The sequence below is a fragment of the Podarcis melisellensis genome, assembly GCF_964234715.1.
Source record: "Podarcis melisellensis genome assembly, chromosome: 4".
Taxonomy (NCBI): domain Eukaryota; kingdom Metazoa; phylum Chordata; class Lepidosauria; order Squamata; family Lacertidae; genus Podarcis; species Podarcis melisellensis.
This window is the reverse complement of record NC_138531.1, coordinates 77,744,472-77,764,394: the sequence shown is the minus strand read 5'-3', so window position 1 is coordinate 77,764,394 and position 19,923 is coordinate 77,744,472. Positions and strand designations below refer to the sequence as shown.

The 19,923-nt window shown below is 39.5% G+C and overlaps 1 protein-coding gene across 9 annotated transcripts in view; it reads left to right on the top strand.

Annotated features, from left to right (window-relative positions):
- The window catches only part of FRY (FRY microtubule binding protein), a 192,863-nt gene that overhangs the window by 69,331 nt on the left and 103,609 nt on the right, over positions 1 to 19,923 (top strand). For 8 of the 9 annotated variants that reach the window (XM_081909290.1, XM_081909288.1, XM_081909289.1 and 5 more), the window contains 2 exons: positions 6,136 to 6,335; positions 19,279 to 19,332. In XM_081909290.1, the coding sequence (XP_081765416.1) occupies positions 6,216 to 6,335; positions 19,279 to 19,332 (174 nt within the window). In that variant the 5' untranslated portion in view covers positions 6,136 to 6,215. Of the gene's footprint in view, positions 1 to 2,918; positions 3,205 to 6,135; positions 6,336 to 19,278; positions 19,333 to 19,923 lie in introns of those variants that run through there. The other variant, XM_081909286.1, reaches the window with a different exon arrangement.

The following is a 19,923-nucleotide window of genomic DNA, read 5'->3' as shown; positions in this document are numbered from 1 at the left end:
AAGTGTTGCTCTGCATAGCTGATGTGGTTTGGACCATGAGTGGAAGGAAAACAGCAGCAAATACGGTTCTGCAAATGCTTGCACAAGACTTGCACAAGATTTCACTCTCCTGTCATAGGTAGGTTCTTGTTCTTTTCAGTCTCTTGCACAGCCTTTTGCACTAGTGCAAGAATATCTCTAGATTTAGTTAACAATCTAGCACAAGAGCTAAAATAATCCTTCTGTGGATTCAGCCAACAGCATCTGGGCTCTGTACCTGGCCATTAAAAAAACACACACTTGCATATCCTGTATGCATATGCACTAGGCACCCTTACCTAACATGATACCCTCCATGTGCAGTTGGACTACAACTCCCATCATCTTGTCATCATTGGCCTTGCTGCCTGGTAGGAGTTGTAGACCAAAACACCCAGAAGGCACTATGTTGGGGAACCTAGAGTATACTGCACTATGATGACTGGCATGTATTTTCAATACAGTGGTACCTCTGGTTAAGAACTTAATTCGTTCCGGAGGTCCGTTCTTAAGCTGAAACCGCTCTTAACCTGAGGTACCACTTTAGCTAATGGGGCCTCCCGCTGCCGCCACACCGCTGGAGCATGATTTCTGTTCTCATCCTGAAGCAAAGTTCTTAACCCGAGATACTACTTCCAGGTTATCGGAGTCTGTAACCTGAAGCGTCTGTAACCTGAGGTACCACTGTAGTCAATTTCTATATTCTCCAGTCAGGCATTTAATCGTAATATCCAGAGGAATAGCTGTGTTAGTCTGTTGCAGCAAAAACAATAGAATCTAAGAAAGACTTGAGAAATTTATTAAGGAATAAGCTTGCATGGACTGTAGTCCACTTAACGTGACGTGCTATTCTGAGTTAATGGTTGTGGGGGGAGTAGAATTGTAAACAGTGACTACAGAAGGAAATAAAATGCAGAAGACAGTGATCCTTATGTCACCATACATGCACACAAAACAACATTGGGAGGTTGAAATGTCACCCTGTTGTTGTTGTTTTTTTATTGCGATTTCCGATGTCAGTTTTATATTCCTTTTTTAATTGAGACTGACCTGTTTGTCCTATGTGTCAGCAAATGCTGTCAAGTGTCACATTGAAAGATGAGCAGGTGAATGAACCCCCTGATGTGGGTGAGATTATTAGGTCTTGTGATAGTGTTGCCAGATTAGAAATGGGGACAGATCTGTATCTGCAGCAGAGCCTGGTCTGTATCTCTCTTATGTGGCCTCTTTTTGCTGGTTACTGGCTGTTTTAGTTTGTAAGCAAATGCAGGCCTGCCACCCAAAGCCTGTCAGAGGAAGGTGTCATTGTTTGCTGTAGAGCATTGATATGTGTGAGCAGTTTTAATGGGAAGCTGTAAATGACAAGTGGTGGTCTCTCAATCATCATCATCATCTTATTAATCACCTTCCACACAGTCATTCCAAGATGGTGTACCATAAAAACAGCAAATAAAATAAAATAAAATAAAAGTTTCAGCCTGCTAGTTCAAGCAGGGGAAATGCTCTGTAGGACATCTTTCTGGACCAGTCTTTGCCAATCTGGTGCCCTCCAGGTATTTTGGACTGCAGCTCCCGTCAGCCTAGTGGAAGAAGTATGGCTACACTATAAACTCCACAGAGAGGCTTGCTCATTCCTTTGCATCCGCTTTAACATTTTGCCCATTCACTGAAAGCATTGGGTTTGTCAGTGTAAGCCAATTCTTCATTTTTTTCATTTGCAAAATCAATGTGACCAAGAGATCTCTTAACCATTTTGAAGATTCCCTGCCCACGTTCCCTTCCCTGTTCTTTTTTTAAATTAACTTGATCATTCGGTTTGTACAGTGGTACCTCAGGTTAAGTACTTAATTCGTTCCGGAGGTCTGTACTTAACCTGAAACTGTTCTTAACCTGAAGCACCACTTTAGCTAATGGGGCCTCCTGCTGCCGCCGCACCACCGGAGCACGATTTCCATTCTCATCCTGAAGCAAAGTTCTTAACCTGAAGCACTATTTCTGGGTTAGCGGAGTCTGTAACCTGAAGTGTATGTAACATGAAGCTTCTGTAACCTGAGGTACCACTGTATACTGAAAATTCCACTGACAGGAGTTTTTAAAATTTTTGATGAAGGTGGCATAACATCATCATGCTTTTTGAAATATTGATAATTTTAATGTTAAATATGTTTGTGCAGTCCGATTGCACACATGTTTAACACAGAAGTTCAGCAGAGTCCAGTGATGCTTACTCTCCAGCAAGCTGGCATCTTTGGGGTTAATTTATTTATTATTTATTAATTTATTTGATTCGCATCCCAGCATTTTCTCCAAGGAACTAAAGACACCGTATATTTTTTTTCCATCACAACAACCCTGTGCAATAGGCTAGGTTGAGACACAGTGACTGACCCAAGGTCACCCTAATAAGCTTCCCGGCTGAGCAAGGATTTGAACCCAGATCCTAGACTCAGCGCTAACCACTGCACCAACCTGGCTGTACGCTGTGTAAATGTACCCTGTGTCATTTGCCTTGAGGATGAGTGGTTTGCACTTCTCTTGACATGGGAAAAGGACACCGTCTCAGTTCTTGTCCTCAGGAATTCGCACTGTTTTCTACTTGCGGCCAAGAGTCCGTAGTTACAAAACAAAGGCTTTATCGCTTGCCCCTGTGTTATCTCTGACTTAGAATTCGGGAGAGAAACGCTGCTTTCAGCTCGGCCTGTGTGATAACGCATGTTGCCGGTATGGAAGAGTTGTTTATGCTGAACTATACAAGCAAGTCTCATGTTCTTGGAGTGCTTGAAGTATTTTGCTAATCTGTCGGTATACTATGTGCTTGCGGATAAATATAGACTGGCAGCCTACACTCTGCAACTTGTAGGTCATCATCGTACACTGAAGCTAAAAATTGCCCCTTTGGTTATGGAAAGCGTGTTCTGATCAGGAAACCTTCTCCAGTTCGATTGCTGCAGATCTTCAGCACTTAAAAGTCAACACTCGCCCTGCCTTGAATTTGGGGGGTGAGAGAAAACCTACATGCTTACAGTGAAAGGACCAAACTGGGATCATGAAGCAAGCCATTTCCCCCTCAGTTTTACAAACAAAAGAATTCTAAGGATTGGGACTTTTCAGGTATTTCCAGTCTCATGGAGATTTCACTAGCCTGCTGGAGAAGATCCAGTGTGATCAGCTTAATAAAAGGACTTGGTAGGTAAAAAGGAGATTCACCATGAGTCAACATTCTGAATTGTCGTATTGGTGTTGAATGCATTTCAAAACTTTTACGAGCCACATATAAATATATCAAATACTAGTCGTATTTTTACAAAGCTTTACTAACTGGGTGCAAGGGTTTGGTTTGTGTGTGTTTTTTCTTTTTGTTGGTTTGGCTTTTGGCTTCAATTTTAGTTTACTACATATCTGGAATACTGCGGAAGTGACATAATTTCTACTTTCTCTCTTTGTAATGTATGTGTGGCACATAAACAACTGTATTTTTTTACATTATCCTAGACAATGCAGCACTGGCTCAAGAGTATATTAAATTAGAATGGTTTCATTAAATGACATAGAGTTTAATGAAACCTATAGTTGTTTGTTTCTTCCCCCAGTAATCGTAATGTCCATGAATAGGGCATTTATGCTCCTTTTAACATTTTTAGATTACAACACTGTGACATAGTTTAAGTCAAGTGTTTGGGTGAAGAAATTAATATAGAAAACAACGTATCTGAGGAATGTGTGTCTAGGATATAAATAAATTTAAATGGTGAGAATATTCTGCAATTTAGTAATGCTAGAAATTTTGTATTTTTTTAGTCTACCCTTTTGGAATGAAATTGTAGGAGAACAAAATGTTTTTTTTGTGGCACACCAGTGGAATCTTCAACAATTTTCCATAACTTTATTGTGTATATATAGGCTTTAAAAAAAATCTGTAAGATTCAAGCATGTGGATACAAGAGATTGTAAAATTTCTTAGACGTAATTATAAAATTTTCTGATTTTTTCTTCTTGTTAATTATATCTCATCTCCACTTTGCCCTGTCACTGTCTTTCTGCCATTTCATAGCTTTGCCACCTCCAGCAGTTGTGGTTGTTGATAATATAGTAGTTCTGTCACACCTGTCACATCCACATGATATCGTAGGTTGCTTCATATAGTGTTGGAAACATGGGAATATGTCTCCATGAGAGAGATCTGCTTGATTTGTCTTTAACTTTTTGAGATAGGTGGACCTGTTGGCTTTATGTTTCCATAGTTTCCTCAGTTTGCTTAGTCTGAGGTGCTCTCTGTGTGTGCAAATATTTCCTGGAAACAGGGTTTGATTCTAGGGTCATTGAGTTCCAACTGGCCTGTTTATCCTTCTGCTATACTCATCCATATAAATAAAAACTCTGTGCAATAAGAGAACTTCTTTCTTTTCCCCCAGATGTGAACATTTAATACTGATGTACATCCTTTAAGTCAATGGTTCTTTCTTTCTTTCTTTCTTTCTTTCTTTCTTTCTTTCTTTCTTTCTTTCTTTCTTTCTTTCTTTCTTTCTGTAAGAGAACTAATGTCCTGTTTGATGTTGAAAAACATATGGGATACTCTCTTAGTATAAGCAACCCTTAACATAGACTTGGTATTTTTGAGACACCTACCCATTCTCACATTTGCAGGGTATGTGCATTTCATGCTTTGTCTTTCAGTTTTGAAGAGCAATTATTTTTGCCACTAGTGTGAGATAGTTTGTGTTCCCCCTTCTAACTATATTTGGAGAAGTATCAACCATAAATGTTCCATCTTTAATTGATGTTAGATATTGCACTGGTCTCAAATGGCAAGAGGGGGAAAAAGTAGGTCAAATTATATCAGCTGGTTTAGGAATATGAAAGTTAAAAAGGTAAATCAGAACCTTGCTTGATATTAGGGAATTAAATGTGACATCAGATAAAGGGTCATGGGCTTTCTGTCTGGCATGAGAGATTAAATTACCTTTTGTCTACTGCATAAACAATAGAACAATTTCTATGTATGAGAGCAAGAGAAAAAAATTCTCCTGTGCAGTTTGCATTTGGTTCAGGGAAAGAATTTAGGAACCTAACCCAATCAACTCCTGATTAACGTCAGCTGCTTTCAAAATCCAGTAAACATATTTCAGTATCAGCCCTGTGAAAGAGAAAACAGGGGCACTGTTATGAGACTTCTGCGTCCAATGTACCAATGTATTTTCTGCTTAGATTGCATCCTGGGCAATCAGAGGGAGGAAGAGAATCGCCCTACCCCCAAATGCAAGGGTGTATCTAGGCCCAGTGCAAGGTTTTCTGGACTTCTGCAGCAGTATCTGTACCTTCTTTTTAGGGCTTGTGTGTGTGTGTGTGTGTGTGTGTGTGTGTTCTAACAATGCAAATCCCCCTGGTTTGCTTCTCTGTGCTTCCTGGTATTATCTATGGAAGTATCCCTTCTATGTATATCAGGCACATCATCTTCTGGTGGGCCTGGTGTACCATGGGCAGCCTTGCTAGTGCAGCCTTATAGATCGCTGCAAATAAAAAAAACATTATGTAAGCCCGCTTGACAAGGAAGTCACTTCTTTAAAAGGTTCTTATACTGTCCTTCCAGTACAGCTGAACAACTCGTTATGTCAACTCTAGTTACGTATTTCCACCCCAATGGTGTGCACATTTACGCTTGGTAAGCCCTACTGAGTTCTGTGGGGCTTACGCCCAGGTTGGTATGTCTGATATTGTTTCCCTGTTCACTAGTGAAGTTTCCCATAAACAGCGCTGGTGTTTTTCCAAAAGGTTCAACAATAAATAGCCCAGGCTCCTTGGGTGTTCTGCCTGGCCTTTAGTTTGGACTCAGTCTGACCCTTGTGTTTCCCTCCCCTTATGGTCTTGATTTATCAGCTATTTTAAAATGAGGCTGCATTTTAAATTGTATTTTAAATTGGGGTGTTTTTTTTCCTTTTCTCTTTTCCCCCTATTATGTTTTTACTGTGATTTTATTGGTGTTAGCCGCCCTGAGCCCGGGGAGGGCAGGGTATAAATAAATTATTATTATTATTATTATTATTATTATTATTATTATTATTGGAAGGGACAACATTTTATAATTAAGTCTTATTAAAGATATATTTCTTTACTTTTCAGCTTCTCCGGTGGGTAACGGATACATCAAGCCACCCGTCCCATCTGTTTCTGGCACACAAAGGGAAAAGGGACCTCCAACCATGCTGCCTATCAATGTCGATCCAGACAGTAAACCTGGGGAATATGTCCTGAAAAGCTTATTTGTTAACTTTACCACCCAGGCTGAGCGCAAGATCCGCATCATCATGGCAGAGCCCCTGGTGAGTCAAGGAGAAATTAGCTGAACACTTCTGCCTGTGCTAGTGCAATTGCTTTATAATGTTTTTGCAGGTTTTATTTCACTTGACCCAAGAGAATAGTGTCATCTTATCATACTGAAACACTGTGATCCAGGTTATGGTCTGGATGCATGTGATGCATCCAGTTGTCTTGCTGGAGTTTAGCAGGATCCAGTCACTATCTAGATAAGGAACTGCACCAGAAACTTGCATGTGTTGCCTTGAGGTCTGCAAAAGACAGGCAGAATATAAATCTAATATATTTGTCTATTTATGTTGCTTATTAAGAGCTTATTGGCTCTATGTTTAATTATTTACAATGAGTCAAGCTGAATTTACCAGGAATTGATTTGTTGCTTAGCTATTTGGGAATTGAAGTACATTGGTATTGCTTCTTGACACTGTAAAAATGTGTGTCTCTACATAAATTTATTTAACTCTGCCTTTCAACCGTGGCCCTCATGGTGGTTAAGGCAATTGTTAAAAACAATAAGTAGTAAAACCTAGCAAAATGGAAGGAGGATAGCTTAAAAGCTCTTTTTGCTTGGGGTTTTCCCAGTGCAGAAAGAGTTTTTAAGCTCTCAGACTTGCTTACGGGACTCTGGGAGGCTCTCGTGAGACCTCAAGATCTCATAAGAGCCCTGAAAGCAAGTTGGGGAGCTTAAAAGCTCTCTGTCTTGGTTTTTTGGGGGGTTTGGTGCGCTGACTTCAGATAGTAAGTTTGGCAGTTCCAGGGGGTGGGTTTGAGTATGTGCAATTTTGCATGTTCCCTAGGATCTGCAAAATATAATTTCACTTTTAAATAATTAAAATATATATTTAAACGAAAAGAGGGTCTTTAGTAGTAAGGGATAAATCTTTGTTGGATTACTCTTCACTCACATCAATGGCTAAATAAGACCGGGGATCTTTTATCTCCAGGAGGATCACGGATGCCCATTTTAGTGAATCAAACAATTTCCAGTAGCCCAGAGCCTAGCTAGGCTTGATGTTAAATATATATTTGCCTATTTCACATTCTCCATCACCACTAATGAAGATAAATCAATATTAGGTTTATAGGCTTAAGTTTATCGGATTTCTGAATCACTTCCCACAACAAGAATTCCCAGCTACAGCATGCGATATAAAAGTTTTTACCATTTACCCTCCCTACACTCCCAAAGTTGCTACTAGAGGCAGGGAGCAAGTTTCCAATGCTGGCAATGGAAACTTCCCTCCCAGGCACTCTCTGATTTAACACTGCATCTGGTTTGGCCATATGTCTGATAAGCATCTAGGACAAGGATGCTGGTTCTCAGCCCATTATCTTGAGTAAAATGTCTGATGTAGACACAGCCTTAGATAGGTTTCTTCATCTCCTGCTCTTTCTTACATTGTATTTTTCTACACTTTCAAATGCTAAATTCCTTCAATTCTATTGATGGGTTTGTGCCACAGCAACAGGGACAGGGTGCATCCAGTACAGTGATACCTTGATACCTCGGGTTAAGTACTTCATTCGTTCCAGAGGTCTGATCTTAACCTGCAACTGTTCTTAACCTGAAGCACCACTTTAGCTAATGGGGCCTCCTGCCACCGCTGCACCGCCAGAGATTGATTTCTGTTCTCATCCTGAAGCAAAGTTCTTAACCCGAGGTACTATTTCTGGGTTAGCGGAGTCTGTAACCTGAAGTGTATGTAACCTGAAGCATATGTAACCCAAGGTACCACTGTATAGTGGAAGAGCATTTGCCTTGTGACATCTTCCAGAAAGTCCTTGAGCTCTGTCCAACATGGGCCAGACACAAAGTTTGTGATGACAGAGCTTTCCATGATGTCGTTCTCGTTGCCTGTGGGCATGGGGTGATCGTGTAGAATGCCCAGAGGCTACATGATAGACATAGGAGCATGTAGCCTTAGATAAAAGAGCAAATAATAATGTTGGTAAAGCTGGCCCTAACCTGCAGGCATTCCTTTCATACATCCTGCTCTTTATTCAAAATAGCAAAATAGACCCTGATTGCCATGTGCACACAGAGGAAGGCATTTCTCAACCCTGAACATGTCATCATCTGGTATTCCCAGATCCCATAGCTCCTAAAGAGCTTTTATTCATATGTATTTTGCCACTGAAACTTTGGTGGAAGTGTGAATTGAGACTCAAGAGAGATAAGAGAGTCAAATAGCCCATTGATGTGGCTAACTATATGTCACCTTTGTTAGCCCTTGCATCAAAACTATTGTGGTCATTTCTTTGCTATTTGTTGCCCTTAGTAATACAGGCGAATTTTGCATAATGCAGCATGGCTGCTTTGCGTAGATTTAGAATGAAATGGTGCCTTGTATATGATGTGGTAACTTTGGAAGTGTGTCTGCATAGGCATGCAGTGTGTGTATTTTGCTATTGGTCTGTAACTATTCATTTATATTCCAGCAGTGTTGATTCAGAACCATTGGAAGTATGTGGAAGTTTTCCATTTGTATAAGTTGAGAGTCTTACAAAGTCCTCTTGAACAACTTCATTACTTCCCAGGCACTTGATCATAAGAGAAGAAAAACATGAGACTGGGATTGGAGTTATTTAGCACTGAATGACTATCAGTATATACCATTAGTTCATTCCCTTTGCCCCGCAGATGTTTTCTCCCCACCACTGCCAAGACTCCACTGATTCTGGCAGAAGGAGCAAATAATCATAATCATAATAATAAAGAACAGTGCTGGGGTGGGAAGAGAGTTTTAAACCTGGCCACTGAGCCCAGTGCCCTGGGTCAGGTGCATTTTATGAGCAGGAAGGGGCATTAACACTAGAGAGAATTGTTGTCAATGCTGCATACTGTGATTTATCTTTTCATTGGTTTTAAGATTGTTTCATTGTGGTTATATACTATTGTTTTAGATCGGCCTGTACTCCGTTTTCGGGGTTAAGTGGGATACAAACTATTTCATAAGATAGGTAAATAAATAAATAAATAAATAAATAAATAAATAAATAAATAAATAAATAATATTACCCCTCCTCAATGCCAGTGGCCACCTTATAGATGCTTACTCAGAAGTAAGTCCCATTGACTTCACCCTTTGGAATGCATATCCATGTGCATGAGATCTGTTGACATAACAATTAAGAACAATCAATTTTGAGAAAAAAAGATACTCTTGATCACATAAATCCAAATAGAACTTCCCTGTTTAGGGAAGCTTTTAATGTTTGAAGATTTATTCTGTTTTTAGAATACCCAGCCAGATGGGTGAGGTATAAATCATGAAATTATTATTATTATTTTCAAACAGTGTCAATTTTGGATTTGTGAAATTCTTAATTGGCAGCTTTCATTTTCTTTTTCTTTTTTATCTTTCTTTCTTTCTTTCTTTCTTTCTTTCTTTTTTCTCTGATGGTCATTTCAAAATTAAATTAAATATTTAGTTCTTCACGTGAGTATAATTACAGTTGAGAAGAAATCATGGCTTTCGTGCTGAGTTTCTTGACCAGAATTTGCAGTCCAAAGACCTTAAAAACAATGTGCGTGTAGCAGAATGGGGAATCAGTGCATTGTCTATTCCTTTTTGTGACAGTCAGGTGAGACTTTAAGATTTTCAGTCAGATCCTTAAGAGTGTTATTGGGGTGTTGGGGTGTGTGAGTGCAGGTGACTTGAAGCAAGAGTCCAGGTGTGTTCTCAAGACCCTTGCCTTTTGCTGCCCCTCTCCTGTGTAGTTATTGATGCTATTATTACTGTAGGGTGGGTGAGTGGAAGCTATGCACTGAGAACAAGGGCAGTTGAAAAATAATACGTTGATAAATAGCTTTGTTGGTGTTGGTGGGTTTCTTTCCATGAGTCTGTTGGGGTCCTTCTGGCTCTTCCCACTGTCTGAATTCATCATCATCATATATATTGAAATTGAGTCTTCATGCCAATTATTTCTCTCATTTGTATATTTCAAACCTCTGAGTTGGCTCAACAATTATTCTGGCCCCACCACAAATTAAACACTAAGAAAAGAGATTATAGACCTCTTCTAGAAACATAGAAATTGCTTTGTCTCACCTTGTACCTGGTGTTTTGTATGAATTGTTGCCCAGCTTATTTCCTGTAGATGTCAACTGGACTTTCAGTAAGCTGTGGTTACCCTGGCTAGCTGGGATTGTGATAAGGATATTTCTGCTTCTGTTAATCTCTGGAGAATTTCTCATTGGGCCTGTCCCATGTGAGAATGCCTGGCTGTTATGACTCCTAGGGGATAAGGATATCTGGTTGTTTCAATATCTTTATTTTTTTAATCAGTGCTCGCAAATTCCTGTGGTTTGGGAGAAGCTGCCAAAAATGCTTCTGAATATTGCTGTACTGCAAATATTCCCAGACCAGGATGCCTGACTAACTAGGTTTCTTTATTTATTCACAGAGCAGGAGTTGCCATCTACTTACCAGTGTAGTTCCTTGACAACACTTTAATTCCTGTGGTCCAGCTATCATAAATGCCGGTGACCAAGGAATAGATGGAGATAACACAGCTTAAAGCTGGTATGAACTCATCAAAATTTGATCCGTGTGCCTCTTGTTGCTGCTCATCTCCCCAACAAAAAAAATGTTATTCCATAGGCTGATTGTTTTTCTTCTTCTCATTTTCTTCTCCCAGCTATGGTGTCTTGAGGTAGGACTGAGAATGTCTCCTACGGGAAATTCTGAAAAGGCACTGCCAATCCATGTGTAGATAGTTCTGAGCTAGATAGGTCATTGGTTTGATTTGGCGTAATAAACAGAAATTCAAATCTTCATTGAACACACAAGTAGCAGTATAGTTCTTTAGATCTGGGCCATAATTTGAAGAGCAGGATGTTTAGAGCTGCTTTGGGCCTATATTGCTACACAGACCATAATACAATACATCACATGTTCAACTGTGGGTAGGCATCACTTATTGAAATTGAGGATAGCAAGCTGTTCTGAATATTCTTGAAGCTTCGGAGGGTGGGGTGGGGTGGAATTCTCTTGAATAAAATACTTATTCTTCAGAGTCATTCCTATTCACCCTGGCTAATTTAAATGAAATTGAATAACTGGCCATGCAATGGAATATTTTTGCTGAAAGGAATTGTGATGGACGACTCATTCTCATGTAATTGCTACTTTCCTTATTTTTTTGTCTTATTTCTTTGCAGTAGTTACCTGGTATCTCCTCCTTACAATTGGTAAAAGCCTACCTGGAACAATTTATTTTACACTGCTGGCTTTTGAGTTACGGCTTTTACTTTCTTATGTGGTTGAAGATTGTTTGTTCTTGGCATCTTATTTGCATAATTGTAACGAATTACCATTACAGTTATGTTCAACAAGATTAATTCCAGAAAGTGTCTTGTAAAATACTCGTACATGCAGCTGGTACAGACATAGCCTTAGTGTTGGTGCAGCCATAACCCTGTCTCATATTTTTTTATAAGTAAGTTTATAGCATTTGAAGAATCCAAGCCATGAGGCGCAATTATCCTCATTTGTTTTGTGAAAAGCTAGCCTATTCCCACCTTTCAGTGTGTTTAGCCCATGAATGAAGTCGTAGTCATGACTGACATTTAGAAAAGAAGATCTAGCCAATCAGACAAAGAGAAGGCTAAAGGGAAACACCAATTGGATCGTATTCCACTAAGTTTTACTCATTGTAGATGCACTGAAATTAAGGTGCCTAACTTAGTCATGTTCATTAATTTCAGTGGGCCTGCTTTGAGTAAAACTTAGTTGAATACCACCCATTGTCTAGACACTTAAAGAGTCTCTAGCCGACTTACAAAACTTGAAAATCATGAGGCATAATATAAAGTCAGAAAAGAAGTACCAAAAAATACATCATAATAACATTTGTGTTTTTTTAAATCCATGGAATAGATCCAGTAAAACAGCAGCACAAATATTCAGCCGCAAAACGTATCATCCAGAAGAATCACCAGCAACAAATCCAAAAATCTTCTAGCCGTTGTTATTGATTTTACTGCTCTTAAATGGCATCCAGTGATACCACACAGCCTTCTTAAGACAAGTTTCTTTATAATTTCTTGCAACTGAAAAAAAAAAGAGATCCCTTATTAAACAGAAGCAACTAGACCTCTTCCAGTATTTTTCATTGTGATCTCTATTCCAGCTGGAGACAAATAAGGAGAACAATCCACCCCAAAATAGGATTTCAAAAGCAGATCCTTAAATCCAACCCACTGAAACGCCTTGTGCTTATCTTAACTTGGATCATGCCCAAATTATATAATTCCAAGCACAATGCCACCCTGAAAACAGTCATGAGTTTCCCTTTATTTGGTGATTCTGTACTTTTAAAGGGCAGTTTCTAAACCTGCTAACGCTGGTGCTGTATAAAGCCAAGTGCTCAGATGTTCTGCGTTAAGAAGTATTATTCATGGAGAAGACAAAGAAAGAAAATGTTTGCTAATATTACTTTACTACTGTTTTGCTGATCTACTCATAGAAGGGGGAAAGAGCATAACTTCATTTTCACGTAATCTTTCATTTTCTACTTACCTTGTCAATTAGCTACTTTGATTGTGACTACAGCAAACAATTCAGCGCATGCATTTTCAGGATTATGATGGGATATTAACCCACAAGTTAATAGCCATTTGATTATTGTTGTCTTCTTTTTTTTAGTACCTGGAGTTAGTTGCTTGGCTTTGCACAACAGTAATTAAAGCTCATAAGGCTCTGGCCTGAGACAAACAGCCTTAAAACTCACATTTGCCATCTTGTCTCAGTTATCTTTTTTTTTTTAATGCGTTCAAGCATATGTTCGTGCTTCATGGGGTTCTTTTTAGAAATGTAAAAAAAAAGCAAAGCAAAAAGAAACTCCAGACTGAGTATAAGAAAGTGTTTGGTTATATGAAGATACCGGTACATTTTCATGCATGTTCAGGCCGTTCTAAATCATCATTTTAAAACCACACTGTTGTGATTGCTTCATTCACACAGAAATGGCAAAAAATAGATTCAGCGGCACATGCTGCCAGGACGTGCCTTACTATGCAGCCTTTAAGTCAGCATAGGTTGAAATCTGTCCAGCGATTATGTAATCGGACCATAAAATATATGAAGAGAAATGATAAGAAAGTGTTTAGACGGGGGGGGGGGGGGGAACGACGACAGAATCACGATTGAGTTTATTACGCCCAGTTATTCTGTTAATATTGCTCTCCTCAGCAAGCCTTCCTTTTAAAATCCGCTCGTTTTCCTGGGCCTTATGAAATAGCCTGCCCACAGCCGCCCTCCTGTTTGCCTCACTAGATTCCTTTTGCCAGATGGAAGAAACCCTTCTTTTTTTTAATTCACGGAAGCGATTTACATTTGCACAGCTGTTTTACTGTATTTTGCAATTCTTTTTTTTCTTTTCGGTGTGTGTGCCCCCCCTTTTGTTTGTTTGTTTGTATTTTAATATATTTTTATTTATCTTTAACAAACCTCTATAATGAAGCATAAAATCGAACAAGCAAAACAATGCAATAAACATATCGACGATATCCCCATACTTGCAATACAAAAAGTATGAATCTAGGCATCCATATTGCACCTGAATTTTTCTTTTTCTTTTATTTCTTGCACCTTTGTTATGTTGCTTTGTATACTTTTAGACATGCATTTTGTAAATATCAGTTATGCATAAGAAGCTGTCCAAAAGAGGAGTGTGCTCTATCAGCAGTAGCAGCTGGTCAGATTTTGACTTGGTAGGGCTGCAGTTTTAACCTTGCTGTTTTTATCACAATAGGAAAGTGTGTCATTACACATGTGCCATTGTCTCTACTTTGCTAAAAATAAGTAAATCAATAATTTTCTGCACATCTGTGAACAGGGAAAGAGCCTCAGTGGAAGAGGGCCCAAGTATGATTTTCAGAAAAGATTGACCCTGTACTTCTAATTTATTCAGTGTGACTTAGTCCTAGGTAAGTGTTCATGGGGTTGCAGCCTTAATCTCCTCTTGAATTTTAAGGGGGAAATACCTAGCATGAATTATTTTTATTCTTAGTTATTTCTGATATATTTCTTTTCAGCCCTAAAACTATTGTGTTCTGATGGCACTGTTGTTGTCTTTAAACAGAAATATGCCTTGGCAAAGGAATAGATGGGTTTTAATTTCTTTTTATCATCTTTAGATATTTTATTGCTACTGAGAGTTTCATATAGAAAATGCGTTCAGAGTATGCAAATACATTGGTAATTAAAATAGGAACATGAATATTTGATATTCTTGGGTTCTTATGTAATAGTTCCTTTGACCCAAAGGCTGATGAATTGCTTGAAATGAATAAACCCCCTCTTTATTCAGAGTTCTGCGGCTGTAGCTCTTGACTCTGGATTCAGCCTGCTGTTTTGTTCAAGCTGACATTGTATGGAGTGCAGTGCTATTTTTCTAGAAAAAGAGGTGCTGGAACTCAACATAAAAGCCTCCCTCGTTCTCTTAGAATGGCAATGGCTCCCACCTGAGAGGTGAGTTCCAGCTGGGGAAAAAAGCCCCAATAGACTGTAAATGAGCAACAGAGAGATTCAGATGAAGTAGAACAAGGTAACTGGGGCTAAGTATCCCCCCAAAAAGAGAGCAGATGAACCTCCCCGTACTTTGTAAAATTTCTCTTTCATTGATATGAAAGAATAGAATATCCACATCTAAATTGAGGGAGGAGAGCAAATGGAGGGGATCCAGGGAGTTGCTGGGTACTTTAAGTGCAGTTATGAATAAAATAATACTTCATCCCCTCAACAAACGAAGACATGAACAGGCAAGCAGGTAGACTGTTATCTGGCTCAGTTGTGAGCAATCACTCATTTGTTTCATCATTTCTAGAAGAATGGGAGGGGAGCAGGAAACTCATATTTCCAGGAGACCCTTTCAGTGGTGAATATTAGCTGACACCTATTAACAGATGACTGTTCCGGTAATTGATTTTAGACCACATCCATTTCTTTTTGACATTGCGAACAACCTGCCACTTGGCTAGTAAAAGTTTATTCAATGGTAATCACCGAGTGACGACAATTAATTGTGGTAGACTGTGACATCTGAATACAAGCAATCCATCTGTGTGGTATAGTTATTTATATTAAAAGAAGGCAATCATCAACTTGAACGCTCACCATAATTTGATTTTCTTTACCATTCTGTTTCTAAAGCCTTTGTTCCAGCAGTGACTACATATTTAAGTGTGGTCCATGGGGTCACGAAGAGTCGGACACGACTAAACAACAACAACAAAATGTTGCACAGAATTCACAAGATTGTGCTAAATAAACTTCCCCAAGCTTTGACAGTTTTGAATGTTAACATTCTTGTCGAAATAGCTGCTTTTGATTTACAGTGCTGTACTCGTGCCTGTTTCCTAGACCAAACATGTGAAACTTGTGATAGAAGAAATCCTTGATCTCTGTTGTCAGGCTCATATTTGAATGCTTTCTTCTTGCTTTACATCTTATACACTTACTAGAAAGCAAAGGCGATGAATTGCCTACATCATAGACGGCTTTATAGGATTTATTTCCTTGGTTAACGTTTACAAAATCATCACCAAGAAATGATAACAAGGGCGTAGCTTTTTGCGCAGTTAAACGCTGGTAAGAATGTTGCTCTGGTGTGAATTGAATGCAGTTTTGCTTAACTCTGGAATGCAATGACTGGAGGAGAAATTAATAGAGATGATTTAGTAGGTGTTGGAAGTTGAGAAACCCTACAAGGGGCAGTGGGGTATAAGAGCTTCACTGTGGTTTTCAGGTTTCTGGGACTTGCATTCCATTCTTTTGAATCAATTTGCTTGCTGTGTTACCACTTGTTTCTCTGAAGCTGGTGCTCAGCTGGGATCACAGAGTTGGAAGGGACCTTGCGGATCATCTAGTGTAACCCTCTTCAGTGCCGGAATATGCAGTTGTCCCTTACGGGGAATCGAACCTGCAGCCTTGGTGTTATCAGCACCACGCTGAGGCCAACGCTTGGAGAAAGTCAGCAAGCGCTTCAAGGCTTCACATCAGAGTCCCGAAACGGCCTGAGCAGCCATAATGTCTTCCGTCGATGTCTGCATTTGTAGTCAGTCTGCATTTTCAGGCATCTTCAAAACCTGGAAGCTATCTTTAGTTCTGCCCACCTGCACCTTGGCTCTGCTTCAGTTCAGTAATTGTTCCCCGTTGTGCCCTGCTCTGATTAATTTCTGTATTCTGCAAGACACTATTAGGAGGCGAGAGCTCATATAGTCAGTCACCTGTGCTGACATGCCTGCCTGCCTCCCTTCCCTTAGACCAGCTTTGGCTCAGTTCTGCACCTGCACGGTGACAAACCTTGTTTACCTGCTTTTGTTTGCGGTCCTTTTCTCATGACCCTCCCAGCATGCGGCAGCTGTGGTTTTTCCATCAGCTGCATGCTAGGGGCAGTTTTGTGCTTGCCTAGACCATCTGTAGAAATTCAACATTGCTTAACTTTCTGTGTGTTTCCACAAGTGCTGAAAAGGATGGTGCAGTGGTGTGCAAAAAGCGGATCCACACTGCACAGCTCGGCATGTCTCAATACGTGGTAACTGCAGTAAGGATTGATACGTGGGAAAACCATTGAAAACAAAGGCCAAGGGTGTGTGTGCCATTTTAAATCTCTCATCATGTGTGTCTGTTTGGATGTTTATGCCCTTCTGGACTTGGCTAATGGCTCTTCCCTGTTTCTCTTTTATGTAAAACTCTTAAATTTTAACATTTTATCCCAACTTCAGTGCTACTAGTTAATTCTTCCCGTGGATGAGATTCTGGTGGTCTTCGATGCAAGTACTGATTCGTTTTCTTGTCTGTTCTCAGTGGCTTGCCTGGACCTAACCCTGCAAAAGAATTCCAGCAAACCTTTCTAACCCACCATTGCATGGGCACCTTGGCCTTGCCTTTTGATGGTTGTGAGCAACATTACATTCTCAAAAGGGCTTGCAGAAGTAAATAGATATGTAGCTTTATCCTTCGTAGCAGGCAAGCAGAGCAGAGCCAAGGAGTGATCAAAAATTAAATAATTAAAACGGTACAAGGTGAGAGGGCTGAAGCTAATGGGAAAGAAAGAACAAAGTATAATTAGAATAGGTTTGGAAAGATATAGAGTCACAGAAGCGAGCTAAAACAGGAAACCTGCCCTAGATAATAGAACCTTCAAAGGAAAAAGGTTTTCTGTAACAGCCCTGGGAACTAAGCCATAGAGAAGGGTGGTCCAAGGTGAAATCCAATAGGAAAGGGGAAGGAGGAGTTTGAGACACACCTTGGAACAATTCATAGGTTATTTCCTCTGTTCTTATGTAGGATATCTTAAAATCATCATCATCATCATCATCATTGTAAAAACACCAGTTGCTCAATATGATTATGTTAACGAAGCAGTTGATTGTCCTTGCCAAATAGAACCCTTGTAATTTTAATGGCATTGACCAACCTGCTAGATACTTTAAGATAAAGCCAAATCTTTGCTTGTGTGACATATAGACTGAAATGACAATCATGTGTTGACATGGAAGAGACAGATACAGGGTTCCAGCAAATAAAGAGAGGAGAGTCCAGACAATAAGTAGATTCTTTCACATGAGTTCTCACCTGGGGATAAATGACTCTATTAGTCAGAGGAACAGACACCTCAGTAATTCCACCCACAACCTTGCATCCTGCGGTGGACCTTTCAAGATGAGATGGGACCCTGGTTCACATGTAACAGTGAACGATAGTTTAGCGTCATGTGCATGAATATTGGGTCTAGAGATGGGAAGGCCTGGGAAAAAATGGAAAAAACCTGTCGTCGTCATCCCCCCCCCCCAGTTTTTCCGGGGGGGGTTTCCAGGCCTTCCCATCTCTAAGTGGGTACCATGTTTTCTCCCTTTTCCTCCTCTGTCCTGACCATGACAAAGAGGTCAGAAGTGTTTGCTTCTGTTTTCAGCTAACCACAGTTTCCTGTTAAACACAGAATACTCAAGTTTTGTATGGGCATAATACCAAACTGTGATTAGAGTTCCGTGTGCACACAGATCTGGTTGGCACTTGAGAACCGTCATGCTCAAAGCTATATTTAAAAGGAGCAGCACTGGTGATTTCTTTTATGAAACCAGGTTGTTTTTATTTTATACATTCATAAAAAAACACCAGTGCAATCATCATTGTACCTCCACATTAGAATAATGCCAGAATGAATCTAAGGAGAAATATTTAGCTTCTTACAGGTGAAATAGCATCTAATAGACAAAGGAAGACAAATCAGTAAGGGGATGTTTCCTGTGTTAGATCCTTTGAAATATATCAAAAGAAAAACTGCTTTGGTTGAACTCTTTTATTTCAATAGGAGTAAAGCAAGGATATGTTTCTGTGGATATTTCTCAGTAAATATTGGTTCCCGTCTATTCTAAGCTTTCAGGAGATCCTATCCTTCCTTTCCAGATCGTATTTCTCTGCAACTATATTCTCACTTTGATAGAATTGAACACACCTTTTTGGCCTTGGAGATACACTGAAAAGCTGAAAACTTTTGCTTTCGTTTTCTAATATTATGGGGCATATATTTTAGTCTTTATAATGAACTTATAAATGCTTACCTATGAACAACATGGCTTCTTTTGATGGTGTTTTCCCTTAATGAGGAAAAATATAATCTAAATGATACACTCCACATTTTCTCTTGTGAAAATAAAGGAAATGTTTTTTGTCAAAAAAGAAGAAACCAATTCTGTTGAGCTTTTCTCACCGCAAATCTTTTTTTTCCTGCCAAAATATTGCCGTACCTAAAATACTTGTGCTGTAAATAAATTAAAACTGTAATAATTGTTTAAAATTGCCTCTCACACTACTGTACAAGCATAGTAAGTATGGGCTTTTCAATTGCCTGAATTTAAAATGTGATCAAATTACTAAAGCGTAAGACAATGTCATAATGCTGCTCCTAAAATGATAGATGCATTTTGCTTTATTGTAGGAAAAGCCACTGAGCAAATCTCTGCAGCGTGGAGAAGACCCCCAGTTTGATCAAGTAAGTTATTTCCAGATAGCACTTTGTAGCCCCGCAATTTGTATCCTAGGAGTTGCAGTCCACCAGCATCTGAAAGGCTGCATCTTTCCACACCCTTGTTCTAGATCTCTTCTCAATGAGTTGGCGCTCCTGTCCTTCCCTTTAAGTAGATAGATGTGTCTTGAGTCTTACCATCTTTCCATAGTTAAGCCATGCTCAGGGTCGCTTACAACGTCAGTAGTTTTACATAATTACAAAAATATAACAAAATGTAAGTAGCCATAAGGAATAAATGATAACATCTCAATATGCACAATAAAGTTAAATAATCCCTGCACAATCCATAGTGAGGTATATCAATGAAGATACAGAAATTAAGCATCTCCAAGATCCAATTGAAACTCCTAAACCCAATTCAGTAGTCTCTAGATATCCTGAGCCTCAGGTCCTGTGGAACTCACAGCTAAGGTGGTCTTTGGCCCCTTTGTGAGTTTTTCTTCCCATCTTCACACTTGTGTTGCAGGAATTACGATGGTGGTGATGATAGAGGGTTGCTGCATTTAAAGGCGAACCTACCTAACTCAACGCTTTCAAAAGCAATACGTTAACTGA